Source organism: Protopterus annectens, chromosome 5.part0 (genome assembly GCF_019279795.1).
Source record: "Protopterus annectens isolate FY-2018-M chromosome 5.part0, PAN1.0, whole genome shotgun sequence".
Taxonomy (NCBI): domain Eukaryota; kingdom Metazoa; phylum Chordata; order Ceratodontiformes; family Protopteridae; genus Protopterus; species Protopterus annectens.
This window is the reverse complement of record NC_056735.1, coordinates 665,632,566-665,656,402: the sequence shown is the minus strand read 5'-3', so window position 1 is coordinate 665,656,402 and position 23,837 is coordinate 665,632,566. Positions and strand designations below refer to the sequence as shown.

The window sequence follows — 23,837 nt, the reverse complement described above, 5'->3', positions numbered from 1 at the left end:
TCAACAAAAACAGGGATTTTCCTGGTCGCCTGGTAATGCTGGCATGGCACACTAGATCAACAAATGTGTGCCAACCTTTTCAGTGAAACTAAAGACAAACTGGAATTTGAAGAGCCGCAGACTATTATTTTCTGAATGAAAGTCAAGAGTTGCATGATAATGCAACCTTCGCAGGCTGCGATACCGTGAAATTGCAAGAATACTATAAACTAGTCGTGATAACAAATAAATATCTACAAAATTAACTAAACTGATATTTCTTTTCTTGCGAGTTATAGATTCCGTCAGTGTTACGATGTCGCTGTCATAACCTTACAACAAAATTTCATTTATTCCTACTATAACCCTTCAATGTGGGTACCTTAAATTACTTCTATAAACAGTAAGAAGTAGAAAACAAGTGGATACTCGTCTATTTAATTAAATACAGTTTTGTCTCGTGGTAACATATTACTATCAAAACTATAAACTAACCCGCGTTTATTTTTAATTCAGTCAGCAATCAAAACTTAACACCTGCACAATTACACGTCCCTGAACACAGCTGATAGGAAGGAGGACAGTGATTGGAAGGAGGAACATTCACAGTGACCAATCAAAAGCACAGAATCTAACATTTAACCACAACACCCTCACCTCACCACCCTTTTGTAATCTTGTAGAACGTCAAGGAATCTCTGCAGAACGTAACAAGTCTGTCTGGCATTTGTACAAGGACATGCAGAGGGCTTGTGAAGTGTCTGTTAGTAAAACCGGGCATTCGTGCTAGAGTGAATAGAATTATGTTTCTGTGAAGGTCCTTGTTACTGTAATTATTCAGCTGGGACGCTTCAAGTTACTTTATTCTCTAAAACAGCTATAGCCTTGCCGTAAATCCTAGCACACACACAGAGGGGGTGTGTCATTCTGTCATTTTAGCTAAAACGGTACATTGCCTTGTAGGTTAAAGCTCTACACCAGGGAATGGCGGTTTAGCTTTATTTCGTTGTTGGACTATATCTTTGCTTGCCGTCAGAAGTAGGTGTACTGCAACGATACCGATCATTATTGTCCTGGAGGCTGAAGTAATAAAAGTTAGCCATAATGCCAGGTAGGCTTATTACATTCTGGTACCATCACATTCTGATTTACATTGCTATTATGTACTGGTGCTCTTTATGGTATCGTTTGTACTTGTGTGTTGTAAGAGAGCTGCCAGAATTTGGCTTTCACGCTGTATATTTAAATGCAGTTTTCTGCCTCTGAAATTGTGGGTGTATGGCTCTGGGTATGGAACATAATTGAGTATATAGCCGTAGTATCCGCTGCATAATGCGGAAATTGCCACTAATGTACACTGAAGGACTAGACGGTAGTAGAAAACGCTGTTCTGTTTGTTATATGTACCGCTTTATATATACAAGTGAGGTGTTAGCAAGTCTGTTTTATCAGAGGTTGTTGAGCCTGTTTTGCATTCTGGTTGTGTTCTAGGTAAGGCCTTTTGTATAAAGTGTACTGAATGGCTATTTGAAAATTGTGTTTTGCTAGTGTAGTCTAGGTGATTAAGCGACAACCTTTTATTAAGTAATAGCTTGTATTTTTTGTATCCTAACTTATTTAAATTTGCTTTGACTTGTCTTGGTCATTGGTTGCAACTTGGATTACTGCATGTAATGAGAGCCAAAAAAACTGCATTTTAATTGCTGTATGCTGGCAAGTACTGCCTTCGTTATTAAAGCGTTTTTTTAAATCTGGGTTGGGATGGTGGTCATAGAAGTGGCATTTTTCAAATACATGAGGCATCTAGCACCTCTGCTCAAACATGCATGAAGCAGCTATTTCTAAGTATGGTGGATCTTGTGAAATGTTAGATTCTAAGAATTTTTGTATTTGCGTACAGTTCTGTAAGCTTTGCAGTGTAGAATGCCTCTACTTCCCACAAATCAGGTTTATGACTCTAAAAATTTCAGACTTGTGTATGTGTGGTATAATGGTGGGAATTTTGGTAGTAGGTCTTAAATTAGCACAGTCAGGAAAGTTCTTAATTTGTGTAGCACTCAAACTTTAAAAAAAGCTCCTTTAGAGAGCACTTTGCATGGGGGCTGACTCTGCATGGCAGTTTTGTGGAGAAGGGTGTGTTCAATCTGGAATAACTCCTTTATTTGTAAACTGGTTTGATGTGATCACTACTAGGTTAAACTACATAGGCAGTAGGAATTAAATTAAGTCCACCACTTAAAACTGAGTTTTCAGTTTGCTTTATTAAAATCAAGCAGGTTTGTATATTTCTGCATGATTAAAATGTCTGCATGCAAGTCTGAAAAACATTTTGGATTTGTAGCCTTACGTGATGGGGTCTGCTTTCATAGTTTGAACTGTGGTTAAGGACTTCTCTCACTTTAAATCTGGAGCGTTCCTTAAATTTAAGTAAGAAGCTTCATGAAGAGAAGCTTTTTGAACATGTAGTTAAGGGTGTAGAAGTTCTTTAATTTCTGTTTAAAATTTGGTAATTGGATAATTTGACTTCTTGAATGCCTTTCAGGGTAGACCTATGGGGTTTAATTTCTGTAACGAGAAGTAAAAATCCTTACCAGTAGAGTAACATTGTTTAGGGGGGGAAAGGCAGTTATAATCTAGGTAAATAACTGTCTTTTGGGGACCCTTAAAGGCTGGAGAATATTTAGCATGTATGCATCTTGGAACCTGTCCTCTGTTTCAAAAGTTGTGATAGACAGCGCTTTCACAATTAGTGGTAGACGTTGTGCTCATGGTTTTGTCTACTTTTGTCTTTGCAAGCTGTGAGCACACTTGGTCATTGCAACTGGAAAGAAAATTGGTTCTGTGAATTATCTTGTTGCTGTATATCACTTGTCTCATTCTGTTTTCTTTTAGTGTATAAATGTTTAGCACATGGCCGAGAAGCTGTTCCTTGGATTTCAGTTCTTGAACCTTTCTCAGATTTAAAAGGCAACCCTATCTATACTTGGTGTAAACCATGTGAAAGAATACATTGGTTGTAATTTTAGCTGCAATTTCTTTGTGTGTATAAAAATGCTTGGCTTGTACCTGTACTGTAGAGATCTCCTTGCTCTATTCAACACCTGTTTGGTTAGATTCTACATAATAGTACTCTGATACCATGTATACTCAAACGTAACCCTGTTTTGTAATGGTTATCCAAGGACTTGTATTTCTGTATGTAGCCATGAAATAGGAATGACACTCCTGCAAATCTTTAATGTAACTTGTGTTGGCAGCTTACACAGGTATGTTGTATTTGTTTCCTGCATTCATCTAGACTAGAGTTGCTAAATGTCTTATACCATTGTGAATCTCCCCCAGTATTTTTTGTGGGTGTCTGTAACATGTAAGAGCACCTTTTAACAGATGTTTTTTCCTTTGGCGGTCGTAAAACTAATTTTGTATAGTTTAAGCTCTTCTGCCTCTAAAGCAAATATCTGTGTAGTCAACCAGAATGGAAGGTATATGATGAGGCGGTTGCTATGTGATTAGCACACGCGCATAACAAATGATTGCATGTGTAACTTGGCAAATCTGTATTTGTCTACACAAGAATTTCAGAGCTTAGTTTTTTTGAGTATTGTCAAGATTCAGTATAGGACAAATGCAATTCTCTCATCCTGAGGTGCTTAGAACTGTTCTCCAAGAACTTTAGTTTCTGTATGTAGTGGTGTAATATGAATGACTTCTCTTGTTAGAAGTCAGATTGTAACTTCTGTTGGCAGCTTAAACAGATGGTTTGGGTTTGTTCCTGCAAGCACTGAGGTTTCTGGTCCCTTGTATGTTGTGCCTATAGGTCTAGAAAACTGTCCCACTGAACTGCTGTTTATTTGCAGTTGCTGTAATGCTATGCTGTAGATCATAGTGGTATTTGTCACCTTACTGTTTTTTGGGAGTGCCAGTAAATGAAAGCACTCAGTTGATAACTATTTTAAGTCTGTATGTGAAGCACACTGGATACACTGGTAGATATTTCTAGATATAATGTAGGTATAATCCTACCATGTGAGACCTTATTGGCTGTTAAATCCAATGGCTTGTTATCCTCTATCTTGACTGATTCTGAGGTCCTCAAAAATGATTCTGAGGTCCTCAAAAATGAAAAATTAACGTGCATTTTGAAGTAACGTTGGTCATCGTGCATGTCATTTTTTTAATAGCCCATAGGGAAAATTTAAAATCGTACAGTTGAGATTCCCTCAGTTTGCATGATTTGAAGGGTTTTGAGTTGGAAACTGTAGCAGAGCTCTTTCTCGTACTGTAGCAATGATCATTTTGTTGATGCTTAACATACACAAGTTACCAATACCTACTTCAGCCCTCATCTGTAGCAGCAAGTAGTGGTTAGAATGAGGAGGCAGGAAATTGTGGTTTAGAGCCAAGGAAGCTTGATCTGTAATTTTTTTATTTTAATGTATAGTAAATCCTGCTGCATAGGTTTGAAACACTATCCACATCCAGGAGATAATGTATAGTAAATCCTGCTGCATAGGTTTGAAACACTATCCGCATCCAGGAGATATGGAAGAAGTGTTGGCTATGGGTCAAAGTACTATAACATTGTAAACTTCTGAAACTGTCTAACTGTGGGCAGACGTACAAGATGTGAACAGGTTAGACAAGTATTTTATGTCTTAAAAGTTCTGATTTCAGAATGGCTTTGCTTGGCTCAAGGTGTTGGACAGTTTTCTGTGTATTGCAAGTAAGTTTATTTTGTTACTGTTGAGCAAATGCTTGACAATTTATCGCTTGCACATTTAGCTCTTGTTAAAGTTAGGTGTCTTGGCTCGTACATTGTGGCACTGCTGCCATGGCAAGATCAGTCACTACATGATATTATTCTGCTTAGAATGCCCCTAGAGGGGAAATGGGTTCATAGGTTTATACTAGGCTATCTGCCCTAAGGCATTTATAAGCCTAGCCCAAATTTTTATGGCTTACGCCACCCCTTGTATGAAAAAATACTGTGCCCATTAGTTTGTTGTGCCTCTGTCCAGCAGTGACAGAGATGATTCCCGGGATAAACCTTCGATCTCCCATCCACAGGTCAAGATTTCTCTTGAACAGAGCCAGTGAGGTGCTCTGCCTCACATGGACCAGGATTTTATTCCACAGCATAGGGAGTCTGAGTGATAAATCTATCCCTCCAGCACGTCCTATTTATATCCGTGCTAAGGTTTAAGTCGCTTGCTCTAGTGGTTTTGGTGGATTTGGATTTTTTGAGGTGGAGCATGTCCATTAATTCCGGGTTGGACATGGCCTTGTATGTCAGGCACATGTCACCTCTGAGCAGACTGTATGCAACTGAATAGAGCTGGAGTTTCTTCAATCTGGCAGCATATGACATATTTTGGAGTCCCTTTATCCTTTTGGTGAGGAACTTTTGGGGTCTCTCAAATTGCTGCAGATGTCGGGTGCGATACATCCCGAATGGGGCATTGTACTCTATCATTGGTCTGATAAGTGAAGAGTACAGGGGAACAATGACCTCACTAGATCTGGATGTGAATCCCTTCATGATCAGGTGGGCAATGTAGAAGGTCTTTCTAACCACTTTAGCAATGTGAGTGTCAAAAGAAAGGCCACTGTCAACCTGGGTCCCCAGGTCCCTGATAACCTCTTCTGTGCTTAGTGGATTGCCACCTATATGGTAGCTTGGGGTTACCTTGTTTTTCCCGAAGGGTATGACTATACATTTTTTGGCGTTTAACTTCAGGCCATGGCTCTGGCACCAGCTATCTGTTTCCGTGAGTCCCTTCTGAAGGATATCTGTGTTCGATGCACTTTCCACTATGGCGCCCAGTTTGCAGTTGTCTGCAAACTGTCAGCCAAAGTCCTCCCATGTTGGCCTGTACTTCTGAGACGCCTTCTGTGGGACACCGCTTGTGACCGGCTTGGAGTCTGACATAGCGCCAGCAACTCTAACCCTGTGGGTTCTGTCCTTAAGCCAGTTTGCAACCCATCTTGTGACATATGGGTTTACATTTAAGCTGGTAAGTTTTTCTACAATACCAGAGTGGGATATTGTGTCGAAGGCCTTTGCAAGGTCAAGGTAGGTTGTATGGGCTGCCTTTCCCTCATCAATGGCCTTGGTGACTGTTTCAAAGAAGTCGACCAAGTTCAAAAGGCATGATCTGCCCTTGACGAAGCCCAACTGGGTCAGGTCCAATGTCTGCAAGTCCCCTATATCTTTGTTTATGAGCTCCATTATGGTCCTCTCCATAGCTTTGCAGACTAGACTTAACAAGATTATGGGGCGGTAATTACCAGGGTCTGTAGAGGCACCGCCTTTGTGGAGTGGGACCACAGTTGGGCACGTATCCTGTGGTAAGGCTGAGATTAAACAGCTGCTTTATGTGCAGGTTTAATTCCTCATTTAGCTCGTGTAGCACACAGCCGGGGACACCATCCGGTCCCATTGATGCTGTGTTTTTAGCTTTAGAGAGAGCAGCTCTTACCTGCGCATTTGAGATGTCTGGGAGGCTAGCCTCCCAGACATCTCTCCTTTAGGGGGGGTGGTTTGCACTGAACCTGTCTGCCAGTATGTTGGCAATGTCTGTGGGTTCAGTGATTTTTTTTGTATCATTTTGGACTAATTCTGAGCATATCTGGGAGTTTCCACCCAGGTTCCTAACATAGCTGAAAAAGGCCTTATGATTGTCTTTTGAATCCATGGCAATTTTTCTCTCAAAATTGGCCTTAGTTGATTTTATGAGTGCTCGTATTTTTTTACTAATAATGATCAGGGGTGACTTCCCTTTTATGGATTTTGTTCTATTATGTAATAGCTTTCTCCTCTTTTATTGTAAAGTTTGTTAATGGCTGGGGTCCACCAGACTGGACGTTTGCCTTTTGTGGAGTCTTGGTTTTATTTGGGATTGCCTGATCCATGCAGTCCTGGAGATGTTCATAGAAGGCATTTGTAAGGGCTTCCGCAGCTTGGGTTGTGGTTTCCACTGGCTCAGGGGCCTTGAAGGATACCACACCAGTCTTGAGTAGTGTGAAGCTTGCTTTAGAGAAGTTCTTCACTGTGGTCTTTATTGTTTGGGGTGGGGGCGGGATGTGGATTTCCAGTGAGATTAGTTTATGATCAGATCTCACCAATGAGGGATATACTTCCGGTCTGGAGCATTTTGTCCCCATGTTTGTGATAATGAGATCTAGTATATTTTCTCTCGTGGGAACAGTGACTAGCTGTTCCATGGCATTTGAATTTATGAATTCCAGGAACCGTTGGGCTAGAAAGTTAGAGCTTGAGTAATGTTCCCAGTCTATATTTGGGTAGTTGAAGTCACCCATTATGATGGTGTTTGGAGATGCATTTATACCCTCCAGTGTCTTCAGGAAGGCTGTGTGGGGTTCCTGAGTTTGAGAGGGTGGCCTGTAGCATGCTACAATTTGTAGAGCAGTTTTGCCTATGGTTAGTTGCACCTGGATGGGTTCCGAAGCTTCGTGCATTGCCACCAACCTGGAGGTGTGGGTATCCTTTATGAATATGGATACACCCCCTCCTTTTGTGGTGTGGTCTGGGTTTTGGGGCCGGAACGCATGATATGAGGTAAAACCTAATGGTGCCAGGGTGCTCTCAGGAGCCTTGAACCAGGTTTCTGTTACAGCACAGACATCGATGTTCTCCATACTGAGAAGGGCCTAGAGTGCGTGCATTTTGAGATTTAGACTTCTGGCATTGAGCAGCATTACCCTCTGTTTCTTCCCATTTTTGTTTTCTAGGGTGGTAGGTTTAGAATTTGAGCCTTGCCTAAAGCCACTATGAGGGTGGCAAGAGCCTTAGCCAATATCCGGAATCCCAGGGGTGACAGGTGCAAGCCGTCCCTTGCGAAGCAGTGTGGCTTGTCAAGCATGTCATCCCAGGCAGACACACTGGATCCCCTTTGAATCAGTTAAAGCTTATCATCTTGTCTCTATATTGTGGCATCATTCTTGGTGAAGGAAGGGTACTGCTCAGGGTCAGGGTCATACCTGCCTGGGCTACATAATCGGAGAGCTCCTCTGTCTCCATGTAGTCCAGGGAGGTACGTCTCAGGTCGTTCACACCAGCATGGACAATGACTGTCATATTTGTACTTGCCGTGGAGTGACCAGAGTGCTTGTGTTATGTGGCGGATTCTAGCGCCCGATAGGCAGCTTACTGTGACCCTCTCCTTGTTCAGCTTGGTGAGTGGGACATCAGTGTGTCTGACTATGGAGTCACCTATGACAAGTATGTTTGGTGTTGTATTTGGCCTTAAGGGCTGTGACTGCTTTGCACACTGCTTTTGTGGTTTATGTGTTGCTTGTGGGGTGTCTTGAGGTAGCAGTTGTTTGGGTGTCTGCTTTGGAGGCCTCTGCTGTTTAGGTACATTTTTACTCGGAGCCTCCGAGTATGTCTTTGTGTTTGATTCAGTGGTGTGGTAGCATTGTGAGGCTGGTTTTGTGGTGTGTGTAGTTGCCTTCTCCTCCTGTCTGGTCTTGCTAGTCCTGAGTTGAGAGCTCAGCCTCCAGTTTGGCTAAATAGCTGCATCTCTCGCAAGTATTTGTGTTGTGTGGGAGGAGGCGAGGGTTGTCTGTGTACATGAGGCAGTTATAACATTGCCTCAAGATTCCCAGATTCACCAGCTGGACCGGAGAGGAGATTGATGTAGCCTTAAATGTTTTTGACCGAATTCAAGCCACTTGCTACTAACCTGTACAGTCATTATTTGTGTCCTGAAGATGCTTGTTAACCACTTCCCAGTCCACACATTGCTGTGGTGGTCCATTAGTTTAATTCTATTCCTGGACCCTTTTTTCACTAAAGCATAGTATCTTTGGGATGCTCCCTCACTCACCTAGCCCTTCTGCTGTTCCATTAAGAAATGCAGGCTACTACTACAGCCCAGCTCCCTGAAACAGAATATTCTATTTCAGACCCTCCCAACTTGTTGAAACCCAGTGTAGTAACGGTAAGGCCTATACATGGTACTTGACATTGATTTAGTATCTATGAATAATTTCTGTAACGGCCATGGTGGAATAAAAGCTGCCATACACTTGGTCTTGAATTTCCTGACATCCATGTCACTTAACAGAAGCAGGTTATCATTAGTGACTCGCTGCTAATCTTAAGTTAAACTGACCCTGGGATATGTTGAGCCACTGTCCTAAACATTAATTTGTACAGACAATGCAGCAGGCTATTGCATGATAGTAAACTTTGTTGTAGACTAAAACCTGGTAACAAGCCTTGGATTTTGGGGATACTGCCTAGTAAGCACTAGCTGCACAGTGGTAGAGAGCAGACCTATTGGTGGGTACTCTAGGCTTCAATGCTGGATACTAAAGCTGAGTACCTTGTAGAGTTTGGATTGTTATCCAAAATTACCAAATTTAAAGTTGTATTGATAGTGTCAACATGAACTTGACTAAAGACTGAAGATGTAGATGCTTGACCAGCCAGCTGGTGTAAAGCAGTATTCCTGGTTATTTGCATTAAGCTAGTGACTCCAGTGTTGAATTGGGTGGACATGAGGCTTTAATCCTCTCCTGCTGAGGGGGGGGGGGGGCAAGTGTTGGTTTACCCAGATCTCCAAAGGATGAAGATCACTCTCTTGGTGGGGTTCCTTGAGGGGCTACACCACTTAAGTAGTACCTCCATTGTAAGCTTGCCCCGTAAGTGCTGTGGCTGCTTGTACAGCAGATTATCCAAACACAGCCTTCCAAGTAGGAAAAAATAATGAATATTTACACAGGTAATTTGCTTGTGTTTATGAACTTTCAGCCCGCTCTTGTGTGAAATATTCTGTATTGTCCACTGAAATTGTTGAATGGTTAAAGTGCATTCCCTGTGTGCAGAAAAAACAAGTTTTTTTTTTATCCGGTTAAATTGTTTGAATATTCAAATTGCCCTAAGTCCCAATTAGTTCAGATTGACTCTGTACTGTAACTGGAGAAATAAGCATTTGGAAAATAATCTTGGCTTTCATTTAATGAAAGCAGACTGTTCTGAGCAGCCAGATGTGTAGCAAAAAAATATTCTGCCCAACAAAGTGGGCAACCCCCCCCCTTCATTGTCTGTTTCCTCAGTTAGTGGTCTCTTTCACCCAAATAGTGCAGCTTTTAATGTAGGCTGCCATTTGACTTTGGCTTTAAAGACCTTCAGCTAATCAGTGTTAGGTTTTACCTTCGTTAATGAGAATGGGGATGTGAAGTCCTCTTAAGACAAGTTCTTGCAGTCACTTCATTGCATCTCATGTTTTCAAAACTTTTATGCCAAAGTTTTGAATACCAGGTGTGAACCTAAGATGAACCTAAAACTCTGGGATGCATGCAGACAAGATGTGGCTTGGAAATTGGGATGCACATCACATTTTAAATGAGACTGGTACAAGGACAAACAGCTCTGCCCATTAGGAGCCAGGATCTGCCAAGCTGCACATACTTGTATCGTTGCACCACAGGTACCAGTATGAGCCAGTCATAACCATGTAAATGGCCTGAGACGTGCCTCTCTAGACCTTGTGAAGAGACATTATGGAGTTCGACTGACTTATGTGCCTACCATTGAGCAGCATTCTGTCTTCAAGGATGATGCCGCAGTATGAACAGAAGATTGGCTTTAATCTGATTTTTCTGTTTTCCTGTAGAACACAATTTGTCCAGCATGGGAGGATATGGGTAACATGGTACTTTGCCCAGGATGGTGTACGCCTGTCCCCCTCAAGGCTTTCTAATATTGAAAACCTTGTCCTTCCTGCATCACATTCTTTGGGTGATGCCAGATTGACCAACTTTTCACAAAACAGTGAAATCTAAAGGTGTTACTACTCAATGCAAGGAGTCTAAAGAGACTGCACTCCCACTAAGCTCTCCTCATCTTGGAAAATGCAGATGTCTGAGGGTACAGATCTGGTTTAGTCAACTACCCTGGCAGTGCAAGGCTTCAGTGCCTTTCACATGTTTAAACCAACAACTGCATAGATAGGGATTAGAGGGCAGTGTCTCTACATCAATAGTTAAGCATACATTTAGGTTGGTTACAAAACTAGTTCCTCCTCGTGCAGGTTACTATGGACAGTCTCATACCACATTATAGCAAGCTATGTTGCCCTGTGTCCCAGGCAACTCATTGCTCGTATTTGGAATTATTTGCAACACTCACTATTCAACCAAATGCCATACTAATGGGGGACTTTATAGACTAGGAATTGTACACATCCCCCAATTTTCTAGGTGTAGCAATACCTATGTTTTGTAAACTTGCACATGAAACTAGTTTTGTACAAAAACAAACCCTGTAACAAGCTACTCCAAGGCAAGCTACCTTTTAAGCGATAACCTGTCAAAAATCCATGCTACATCAAACGCAGATAAAACAGCCTGTGCAGAATTATGCACAAAAGCTCTGCACAACCATGTCCGTGATTGCATGGATGCTACTGTGCCTTCTTTGGCTTTTCACTGTTTGGGGTCACTACAGCAGAGCACTTGTCCACTAATGATTGGCAGATTTTTTAAGGGTGCCGAGGTGCCAGCTCTACACCCAACCTTCAACGAAGGGACGCCCATTCTACGAATGTCTTTTGAACACCAATCTACTGCAGGGAGGACATGCAGACTCAACACAAGGTGCTCCAGCTGAGAATCTAACGGGAGAACCTCTTGCTGTGAGGCAACAATGCTACTGCACCACTGCAGCTACTGTGCCTACTCAAAAAAAAAAAAAAAAAAAAAAAGCCTGATGGAATCCAGTATTTAAATTGATACTAGGACAACACCTGTTCAGTTGGGAAAGGTCATATTTGACCACTAAGAGGGCCAACCCCAGTGGATTTTGAAGTAAAGATAATTTCCCAGGCCAGGGACAACTATAAGGCCTTTATCTGTGTTTGGCACAATGAGCTGCATTTGAGGTGCCAAACTGTTGGCTTAAAAAAAGTTCACAAAACCAGGAGATGTAGTAAGCCTTTGGGCTGACAAATTCGGCTCCAACTTTACCCCCCCCCAAAAAAAAAAAAATAAAACTGTTGGGTGCAAGTATTGGATGCACCCTGTAATGCTAAGAATATTGTTTGCATTGTGTAACAATATCCCAAGATGCCTCCTAAAATGTGAAATAGCCTATTACGGCCACTGAAGTAACTGGACCTCCACAGTCTTCATGCAAGTTTCAGGTCATTGTTGAAGTCTTAAATTGTCATCCCACTGCACAAGGGCAAACCAAAGGATCCCAGGAACTACAGACCATTAGTCTGACTTCTCCTTTGTAGGCAAAAGCCACGGAAACTCTCATGGAAATTAACAATGATATGGGGGAAACCTTCAGAAATTGGACCAAATCAATTTGGTTTCATCAAAGGCAGGTGATGCCTACTTAACTTGGTGGATTTCCTTGAGTCACCAGGGCAATGGGTGAGGACAGATTTCTGCATACTGCCTACCTTGATCTAGGTAAAACATTTGACAATACCACAATTGGGCATTAAACTCTTGGAATTGGGACTAACCCCTATGTAACATGGCTCAGACAGGACAGTTAGGAATAGAATGCCTCCAGACTCCAGTCAACTGTGGAGCTCCGTAGGGCTATGTGCTAGGTCAGTTCCTCTTTGGCATCTATTTTTAAAGTCTGGGCCAGTGTTGAGTGCCTGTGGCTTAGTAAGTTTTGCAGATTGCAAGCTAGGAGCAATCGTAGAACCCCCTAGGGTACAAACATCTTGCAGGAAGGGTTAACGCAGACAAATGATTGCTTAAAACTGTGCCAAACAAATAATGGTACCTGTTGGAAGTTTGCTACCCAGGAAAACTACTCTGATAAAATACCCTTAACAGTGTACAGTAGACTGGGATTAGGGGTCCTGTGTAGATAGTGACCTGACTTCTGACAAATGTATCCTACGGTAATGAAATCCATCCCCTCTGTCACTCAACTTAGAAGGGTAGGGTGTCTGTTCAAGGATGTCATTGTGGTACTGTATTTGGCTTTCATCAGACCGATCCCGGAGTACAACTTCCCCAAGGTATGTGCCTGACCCGATGCATGCAACAGCTGGAATGTCCAGACATGCAGGGCATAACCTGTGCCCATGCGGATTGCATTCAAAGCCTTATCTTTTTATAATCTTTCCTACAGATTGCCGAGAGGTGATTTATGGCTGACATAAAAGCATCCTTGGATCCTGTTCTGATGGATCTTTTGCATAAAAGCAAAACTAACTGCACCAAAATTACTTGTATCTAAGGATTTGAACTTTGATTGTGACTTAAGGGCATGTTGGAGGGACAGGGGTATCTGAAAATTCCCATTCACAGGCATAGGCTTCCCATCTGTGAATCGGACCACTTTCCTAACCCTATTGGAGCAACCTGGACCAGTGGATGGGGAAAATAAAAAATCCACTCCTGGTCTGACACTTGTATGTGGGCAGTGGTAGCCTTTAAATCCTGCCCTACCCAACAGACCCCACAACTCATTACAGCCTATTGAATTCTCAAGGTGTTTCTGCAGTTACGTCTGGTAATTTACTCTAGGCTTCAGTTACTATTTGCTGTTGCTTTTAATGTAATCCCTTTTATGTACCAAGGGATTCAAATATTTAATCTTAAAGCCTACGCAATGGAAAACAATTGTAGTTTTAGTGCAGATTGATATCAAATTTGTAAACTGTTGTAATTTTCATTTTCATATTTGTTTCTCAGTTGAGTGACTGGTAGCCTCATATGACTTTATAAAAGTACTGCTAGTGATATTTGTTACTTGAATGGCTTTAAGCTGTCAATACATTTATTGTGGATAATTGTGGCTTTTCAAAGCCATTTTGAGCCTTAGAATTGAATGAGTAACAATTGTAAAGGTCAGTTTTGTAGAACATTTTGCCATTAAGTTTTCTAGTTATACTGTACCTCCTGAACTGTATAAATCTGTAGAATGTCCAGATTTTTCTCATTTTGGTCAGTTTTAATTATCTGATATTCTGGTAAAGCACATGTGATTTGAAGTCACTAAATGACCTATTTGAGTATAAGATTTCATAGCCTTCATAAAATACATGCTAATACCAAACCTGTTATAACAACTTTCTCAATTTATAAAAGCAATATTTAAAATCTGTCCGTTTTTGGACCCTTGCCCCCCCCCCATTCTTTTTTTGCCAAGATTGAGGGGTATGAGCACCTTTTGTGTTTTCTAAAGGTGAACATTTTAATGCTTTGGCTTTTACTCAAACCGTGTTTAAGACTTTCTGCTTGTTTTCACCAAGCTGAACTGAGGGTGGGCTACCAGCCACAACTCTGAGCTGAGATACAAGACTAGAGGCTTCTAAGCTTCCCAAAGGTGAAGTTGCAATTTTTTTTTCTTGATTGTACTATTTACTGCACTTTAACACTAAATAGGTTGGCAACTCCACCATCACCACCCATCACTACACGCAAATCAACGTGTGGAGGTTCTTTCAACTTGCGGAAACAGAGACCTCCGAAACAGTGCTACAACTAACTGTTCCCACAGCACCCAAGGCGCACAGTAACAGCAGTGTCTCGTCTATGAAGTTTTTAAGGCACAACACTCAAAATTCCAATTTTTTTTTGAAATTGGAGACTAGTGAAGTGACATGGATGTTGCCCTCACCAGGTTAGATAGGAGAAAGTAACTGTCGGCTATCCAATGCTAGGGTTTGTTAGATCACACATGCACTTGAGTCTCTTGGCAACAAGTACTACTGACTCTTGTCACTTGTATATTAGAGACTGACCTGAGACTTGCCTCATTAGACTAGACTATTAGAGATGTGATCTGAGTGTCCCAGACAGATATGTCCCTAGCCTTGGGCAGCATATTACCCCTGCCTAGAATGATGCCACAGTATAAACAAAATGTTTCAATAATTGGCTTAGTTTTTGGTGGTGTCATTCAAAGGGGTTCCAGTTTTCAGCCTGGGATGACCTGGCTGACAAAACATCACTGCTTTGCCAGAAATAGTTTGCTGCTGACACCAATAGGCTTTTGGCTGCTGGCAAAAGCTCTTGCCTAAAAAGGCACTGTGGTAGGCAATGTCTCGACAAATTTACTACATGAAAATTGACAACCATAACAAAAGGGTTATGCTGCTAAACGCTAGGAGCTTAAACCAAAAACTGCCCACCCTGGAAGCACTTCTATCACTGGAGGATGTAATGTCTTTGCAGTCGCAAAAACCTGGTTTAAGGTCTCTGACTACCCTGGTCTTGCAAGGTTACCATGCCTTCCACACCTTCACACTGACAAATTAATGTCTGAACCAAAGGAGGTGGTGGTTCTATCTATTAGAAAGTCACCTCTGACTAGTTACTGGACAACTCTGGAGTTATTGTGTTCAGATTACTGTGGGCAGATTACTGTGGGCAAGACCCCTCTTCAAGTCATAGCTAGTTATAGATTCCCCCACCATGCCTCCTGATGTGCATGAGGCCTACTTGACCAAAGTGGAGGCTATCCAAATATTACCAAACACTCTGGTCACGGGGGGATTTCAATTATCCCACCATCAACTGGGAAGCCTACTTTTAACTCTAACTTACTAGCACAACAGTTCCTTGACTTTAACTCATATGCCCTGGAACACCATAGCCGGCCTTGGGCATAGGCCAACTAGGTGGCTGCCTGGGACACTTTTTTCCAGTATTTGATGTTGGGAGACCAGGATGGGGACACCAGGTGGTATGGGGGGGTACCAGGTGACCTAAGGCTGGTCCTGCTGGAACAAATTGTTTAATTCCCAATACAGTAACAAACCTGTTGGACCCTCAGTTGAATCTGACAACCTAATCAGTTGCCTTCAAACTGACACACCAGAACTCAAAGGGCGATGTCGGACTAAACTTTACCTGAGCAAACTATGCCCTCCTGGGGGAAGGTATAAATGCATTCCAAGCCCCACCCCCAACTGGAAGTGGTACCTACACTAAAGTCTTGTGCAATAACGTCTGTGTAAGTTTATATTCTCAGCTGTTCCAGAAAATTGAAGCCAGGGCCCCAAGTAAAAACACCCTGGTGGACATCCAGCATCAAACTTTACACAAATGCAAAACGTTGCTGTCCCAAGTGAACTGAGATGAGGCCCCAACAAGGGAAAAGCACCCTCTGCCTCAACAGGCAAGTAAGACATGTTAAATCCTCTAAGGGTAATTGAGAAACTTGGCAATTGCAGCCAAGATTAATGCACAAGGCCTTTTACAGCTATAAACATAGCTTAAAAGGTAAGACCCAAGCATGTGCTAAACTAGTGACCATCTGTATTGCACTGATGTTGCAGAGATAGCAAATCTGATAGACTTGGCAAGAAATTTACTCCTGTATCCCCTCCAAACTTATCAAAAACCTTGCTCCCAATCCCCCCCCCCCCCCATGTATCCAAAGAGCAGGTCGTTAAAGCCTTGTCAAAGGTAAAAACAGCCTCTGTACCAGACTGCATCCCCCAGGCTGTATTCTAAACTAAAACATGAACTAGCATCATAATTAAGTACACTGTTCATGGATAATGTGTATGCTGGCCATAGTGGCAGCCTACTACTGAGCATGTGTGCCATAGCCTCACTTGATGCACATGCCTCCACAGCTGTCTTGAGATTGCTGATGCACCCAGTCGACAGTCCACATCTGGAAGTTCCACACAATTACCTGAGGATATGTCTGAAACCCATGTACAGGCTTGCTGCAGGCACCATCCATGACTCATCCACCTATGCAAGGATTGTGCCATGCTTCTATGCTCCCCCACTTGTGCATATGTAGCCTGCCTACCATGAGGCTGATACAGATTCCAGTCTGTAGCATGGACTGGCCATGCTATACTACACAGTAAATGCATGTATTGCTTTGGTTCACAGCTTTGGAGGCTGTGGATGGTGTTGGTTCCAAGTCTTGGCTCCAAGGCATACAGCAGTTTCTTGTAGGATGTGTCAACACCATTGAGCCATCTATGTATATATTATAACTACCATGGGCTCTAGGATCGGCAGTGCATGCATATGCCAACTGAGGAAAATGCCTTCCCCTACAGGTTACTTGTCCCAGGTGTGAATAACTGGTGCATGATACAGTATGTAACATGCCAGATGGCATCTGGTTTCAGTTGAGCATTTGGGGCCTTGATAGCAATGGTGGGTGCATTCAGTCGTCTGGCATATAATGCTGACATGGTAGTAATCTGTCTGGGAATTTCCTGTGCTCCACCACATGTAGTCCACTTCCAGTCTAGGAAGTGGATTGGGGTGTACAAGGATGAGGCCTATAAAACCTTGTATGCCCAAGTCGGAGATTGACAGGTCACTGTAACTGACCTGTCCCAGTGGCCATTCCATGTACATTTTTTTAAACCTTAAGTTACTAGTTAAGACTTCGGCAAAATATTAATAGCAAAAAATTTACCTTTTTCTTTTTTACATGTTCAGTCCATTGTTGCATAAATTACACCATTCTTGCCTTCCCTTAAAGTGTACACCAACTACTGAACATTCTGCATGTATTCCAATTTTGATTTCTATACAATTTGGTCATTCTTTTCTAAAAATCTCTCCGTTATTTTACAGTATTCAGTACTTTAAGTTGATTTACATTTTCTAGAACTAACTGATTTTAAATGGAATACCTTATGCCTAGCTCTTTTAATAGCTCCCAAGCAGACCTCCTCTGTCCCTGTTTTGTAGGGACACATCTTGATCTAAATTGGAAATAAATTGAGAACATTTGTGTCCCTAATTGGGGTCTTTTCCTAAGGTTAGTTTACTTTTCAAAGAAGAAAGTCTAGGCTGGTCAAGACTGTTCTAACAGCAATGTGCTTAAAATTGTATCAGAACTTATCACCACGGCTCAAATAAAACCAAAACCTTTAACACCGAACCAAGAATGCAAGGTAAGTGCTACACCTGAACAAATTTAACAATCAAGGCAACCAATCAGCTGCTGTGAAATTTACCGGAGAGTCCATTATATGCTGAAGAGTAATGTTGGAGTGGGCCTCCCTTCAGCACTGGTTTAAGAAACTGTCAATACCTGGGTGTTTATCTGCATTTAGATAATCCACTTCTGTTCTCCCTTTCAAATACTTAGTCACCCTCTCTTATATTTGATTTTAAGTAACTGTAGAGCCATGAACTTGTATGTCTGTCCCATATCAGAAAAGTGCTAATGCATCATCTAGTTTTATTATCATTCATAGAACATAGCTTTAAAAAGCCTGTTTTTTACCTGCGTAGAATACAAAACACTACACAAAAAGCAAAATATACAAGATTGAGTTGTACAATCGGCACAAAAGTCTGTTGGTAAAAGCTGAGAGCTCTGCTCACAAGTACAGTCCATATGTCTTCCCATTAAATTACTTTTCTAGTTTCTTCCCAGTCTTTTCTAACCTTTGATTTTTTTTTTTGGTTATTGGGCAATATTTTATATGTTGTACTAATCTACTGCCAATCATTAGCGGACTGGAGTTCCGTTGTGGTGACCCCTAACCAGGAAAAGCCAAAAAAAAATCCCATTAACGAGCTTCTGTTCTAGTTTAAACATAACTTTGCCAGAGCAGGCCTTTCACTTGACATTCTCCTTGTTCCTATATTCTAGCCCACCCTGGTTGGGAAGGCAGTTGCTAGCCTGTGGTCCAAATATTTTGGCTGTGAAATTTGTGTAGTCTAGCCCACTTTTGATTTGGCGAATATCTAAATTCTTAAATCCTTCTAGTGAATTTACATATACCATAACAGATATTTTCATAAATGTCTTCCGAAATGTTTCCCATTTAGGTCCCCATGGTAAGTCCTCACTGTTGTAAATAAAGTTCCAGTCTTCAGTAAGTACTCCCCTGTTGAGCCGATTTCACACCTTTCTTTTCTATAATGGCAGTTTATATAAAAGCGCATGCCAGCATAATCCCCCGCCCCCTTGTTAATGGCCTCCTGGTACAAATCTCCTTTTTTCCCCCTTTCTGTTAGAGCCCCATTCACTGGCAGTATTACTCCCTTTTCCTTTGTCCTGATACTCTACTCAATATCCATCCTGAAATCTTGTCAAATTCACATGGTTTCTTTCCATACATCTCATGCAGCATTGCTATTTATACTCTGTATTTGTTTGCACTCTGCATTCCTTTCTCTATCTTTAAAGCCATTTTGTCCCAGAATGCTATAATAGTGTTTGCGCTATAAAGCTGTTCCCACATTTTGACAGTTTTTGGATGTGTATTTCCAACAGTTTCCCATATATCTGTCCACATTAGTGGTCAAATGTGTCCCAGTGATGGAGGTGTAATGTAGAGGGCAGTAAATGGCATGTAGTGTTGCAAACATTGACATCCAAAGTAGCTCCTAACGCATTGAGTTAAAGGTAGATGACTAGAGTTCCTTTGCCTTGTTAATAAAGCCTTTGTCAAAATGCTGGGGTGCAAAGTGTCTTGCCGCAATTGACTGACTAAATTTTGAACCACCATATATAATTTTGCATAAGTTGTACTTGATAACACATTGACATGTTATCACTTGCATGCACTTGTTTACAAGGAAACTCACAATCTTGTCTCAATCTACCTTTCTGTATGCTGCTGCTCACTGTTTCATTGCACCATTTCACTTGTATGTTTATAAATAGCCACTCTCTTGGCACTTTATATGGGTGCAATGAAACTCTGGGGTAATAGTCTTTTTACCAAAACTGGAGCTTACTCTTCCATTGCTTAAAAATACCCCAAGGTTATAGCTGTGGCCTGCCTTTTTAGGGTTGCCAGCTGTCACTTTTTGCAGTCCCTGTTTGGGTAGCTGTGCACTCTGGGGGGGGGGGGGACTAAAATGTTCTGAGATTTATGACAAATGTTTCCAGTTTTTTTTATAATGGTCAAAAGTTTTTTGCATCTGAAACACTTTTTAAATGTGGCATGAACCAGTATAAGTAATTGAAATGCTATAAGAATAAGCGTTTGGAAAAGTTCTGTTCTTTGCACTAGCCGTAGGTATGGTGTGCTGTAAAATCGCATGTCTCTGCGTTTTAGTAAATGTCACTTTGGGGAGGTGAGAAGGCAGCAGATCTACTTGTTGTAATGCTCCAGTGGGATACTATTGTATATTGAGACTACAGCCAAAATGCAACTTTCAGACCCTGTAGAGATCAAATTGCACATAAAGGTCATGGAGAGTAGCCCTAATGTTGCAAGCCTTTCAAGACTGCCTCCTGCTCTGGATGATAGTAATGCAGACTGACAACATGGCTGTGGTCTGGTAGATCAACTAGCAGGGGGGACAGTCTTGTCCCCTGTGCAGAGAGGTCATGAGTGTGGGGATGGGTGATGTGTTCAGGCACTTTCTGATTGCAAAATAAGTGTGTGTACACATGTCATATTAACAATAGTTAATATCTCTACTTGCATTAGACAGAGGTAAAGTATAATGCAGTTGAGTTTGCCATTGTGCAAGCTTTAAAATGAAATATTTCTTAACCATAGCATGGTTTTTGAATTATTGATTCAAATATGAACAAGCAATATTTCCTACCTAGAGGCATCAGTAGGACTGCAGATGCACCTGGAGGAAATAGCTTGGTCATTTTTAAAGGGCGTTTCATACCAAACCACAAAAATGGTGGGTGGTCCTCCTGATCACAACTTTGAGGCAGTGATTTTATTGAACCAGCCCATCAAGCTGATTTGAGTTTCTTAAACATAGAACCATTTTTTAACTAATTGCCCTTTTCTGCAAGAAAAGTCCTCCTGGTTGGGTCCACTTTCCCAAGATTAGTTTCTGAAAACTAAACTTGAGTATCTGTCTACTTTGAGTCATGCTTTCCAGAACCTAAAAATGAGGTGAAGGATTCTGTACTTGGGTGTTATTGCAGCCACTTTCTCAGCGACTCACTGCTGATGGCTTGAAGGGCAGCCAGAAATTATCTTGTTTGGGAAAACTGCAAGCTTGGTCCCTAAATAATGACATACCTCTGAATGTACACTTCATATTAAAAATGAATGGTAGCACAAACATCTTAGCCACTTTAGTTTATAAGCATGTTTAAACATCTGGTTATTTGTGATGTACCCTGTCCATTATTTAAGCTTTCTTGGTCTGAGGTTTTCAGGTATGTGCAGCAGTCTTAAACATACTGCTGTTCCATAAAAAAAAAGGAAATATTTGAAGTCCCTCATCAATGTTCTACCTCCTGGTGGCATTACTGTCGGGGGCTGTACAAACTACTTTCTTTTTAATAAAAAGTTTTAGTATTGTTAGAAACTACAATTCCCTACATGACTGGTTACAACAATAAAATGATTGCCATGATCAACTGATGTCAAGTGCAACAGTAACCAATCTGAAAGCCAAGCTGAATATCAGCAGGATTTTCAGTAGGAAAAATTATTATACAGTGCCACTTGCATGATTAACAACTTTTTAAAACATGATATCAATATCCGTATAATTTGTTGCAAGCATTTTGTAAACCAAACAAGTTGACTTTCCTTCCCAAAGCAAGCAAGGGCTGCCAGAACGTGAGTTGATTTGCTGAGAATGTTGCAATAATACGCAAGTACCAAGGATTCTTGCTTTCCAGACAACTTCTCTCGACAGAACTAAAACCTTCAAACTTGAGTCAGTTACTCATTTCTTATGAAGCTAAGACTCCAAATGGGTTTCATGCATGCACACCCACCATGACAAGGCAATTCTAGGCAGGGTGAAGATGCACTGTACCAGTGACTAGGATTCCTCCTGTAGGTTTTCTGGGAAGTGGCATATTCTAGAAGCAGCATCTTTTGTCATCTGTACAGTGTTTAACAAGTCACTACAAACTAGATTCCTTTTCCAGGTTTTGAGCAGGCTTTTCTCAACCCATTTTTTGGGGGGTTTGAATCCTCCTTCCTCACTCATAAGTTAAGGCTACTGCTGCAGTGATCAAATGATTAACTCTGTACAGTTTTGTCTAAACATGGCTTAAGATCGCTGCTGCAGTAGCTAGTAAATTCCTTTTTGGCTATTTTTATTGCCCATATGAGGATTTAAATGTACCTAGCACTGACTTTTTTTTTCTTCAGGGCTCTAGCTTCTCTGGTATGCAAGCTCTGAAGGGCTTGGCACCCAGACTGTTGAGCTCTGCTTGAGCTGATAACTGGGTGCATGGAAGGTGTCCTTTAGCTCTGGAAGCTGGTTGTATCCTGAGTCTGATATGAAGGAAATTGCTTTGACACCCAAGTATGCTTTCTCAGGAAAGCTTTTTGCAAGCTTGCTCTTTATTAGGGTAAATCCTAAAGCCACTCTCTGCTTACTGTACTGTTAAAGGAAGCTTGTAATAAGTTGCTCCACTTATGAGCAAAGTCTAACCGTTCATGAAGATTTTCTCAGCAGGACTATACTTGAAATGCTCTTCACATTGTCAAGTGTAGTTGCAGTCTAAACAAATTTACCAATTTTGTGGGGTGAGGGGAGTGGACATCTGGTATGGCCTAAAGATGGTGCCTACCTAGCCCTTTTTTCCAGAACATACCAGAGCTGAATTTTAGTTCATTTACATTTTGGTGGATTGCAGAGTTGGACTAGTCCTTGGATTCTTTCAGGCCAGACAATTATCTTTTGGTGGCTTTACTTTCACCCCCTTTCATCTTCACAGGAATACTGTTTTTTTAGGGAGCAGGGGTTACAGGTTTTAGGGTTAATCCACATTGCCCCTTCCAACCTGCTAAACTAAGTTTGTGCTTTCATGGTGGGGGAAATGAGTACAACCAATGGCTCAAACACTCATTGCAGTTTAGTTTCCCAGTATTTCTCCTGTAAAGTGGATGGCTTCCTTTTCAGGACTTTTGGTACAAAAAGCTACTTTTCACACATCCTCCACTGTTAATACCCTACTGACAAATGTGACATGGCTTCAGACCATCACGTAGCACTACCACAGCCCTTATGCATTGCACACACAATGTCAAACGAACAGTGGTAAATGTTTGATATTATTAGACCTTACCAAGACCTTTGACATGGTTAACCATGACCAACTTAACACCCTCAAATTAACTGAAGCCCACCAGCCATTTATTGGCTTGGAAATCCTCTCGCAGACACTAGGCTGTCAAATGGCACCAGAACCTCTCCCCACTTCTACCAGTTTTACTAGAAGTTCCACAGGGGTCAATTCTGGGTCCACTACTTTTTTTTCTTCCCTGTTACTAACCATCTACATCATACATCTGTCATTCAATATGCAGATGATTCCACCCTGTGCTTCCTCCTCTCCCCAAGCATTATAACAACTCAATTCTTTCTTGCAGTAGAAAATTGCCCCACTGAATCACAATATTAAATTCCAATAAAACCCAGCTAATTATCTTTCCATCCACACATCATTCCATCCATAACATTAATTCCAAATAACCTCCTGTAAACCACACCAAACTGCTGGGAGGTTTTATAAACTTGAAATTTGACATGCATATGTCCAATACTATAAAGAGTACACAAATTTGCCATGCTATACAGAAACTAGCAAGTCCCAAAACTCCACCAGGGCCACTATTGCATGTACCCACCTAATCTCCACTTACTGTATGCCTCACCAATTTTCACTAACCTCAGAAAATCTGATCTCTCCAAGCTCCAAACCTGCTACAACAAAATTGCCAAATTTGCAAGAAATGCTGCTCATAGAACATACCACTGCTTTCCACTTGAATCACTTAACTGGTTGGAACTCCCCCCACATCCTTCACAATCTGCTTAGACTAACCTACAGACTACTACACTACACTGAAAATCCCTGCTGTACCAAACGTACTATAGCCTAGCACCAAAACTAAACTGCAGTCCAATCAAAAAATTTTATTAGATGTGTCCAAACCCAATAATTCTGGAGGTACAGCCCTCTA

General features: G+C 41.5%; 1 protein-coding gene across 3 annotated transcripts in view; it reads left to right on the top strand.

Moving 5' to 3' along the window:
• Nucleotides 1–642: 642 nt before the first annotated feature.
• LOC122802746 (glycogenin-2-like) overlaps nt 643–23,837 on the top strand; it is a 1,303,570-nt gene continuing 1,280,375 nt past the window's right edge. For 2 of the 3 annotated variants that reach the window (XM_044072514.1, XM_044072513.1), the window contains exon 1: nt 643–1,090. In XM_044072514.1, coding sequence (XP_043928449.1) covers nt 1,084–1,090 — 7 coding nt within the window. In that variant the 5' untranslated portion in view covers nt 643–1,083. The remainder of the gene's footprint in view (nt 1,091–23,837) is intronic. The other variant, XM_044072515.1, reaches the window with a different exon arrangement.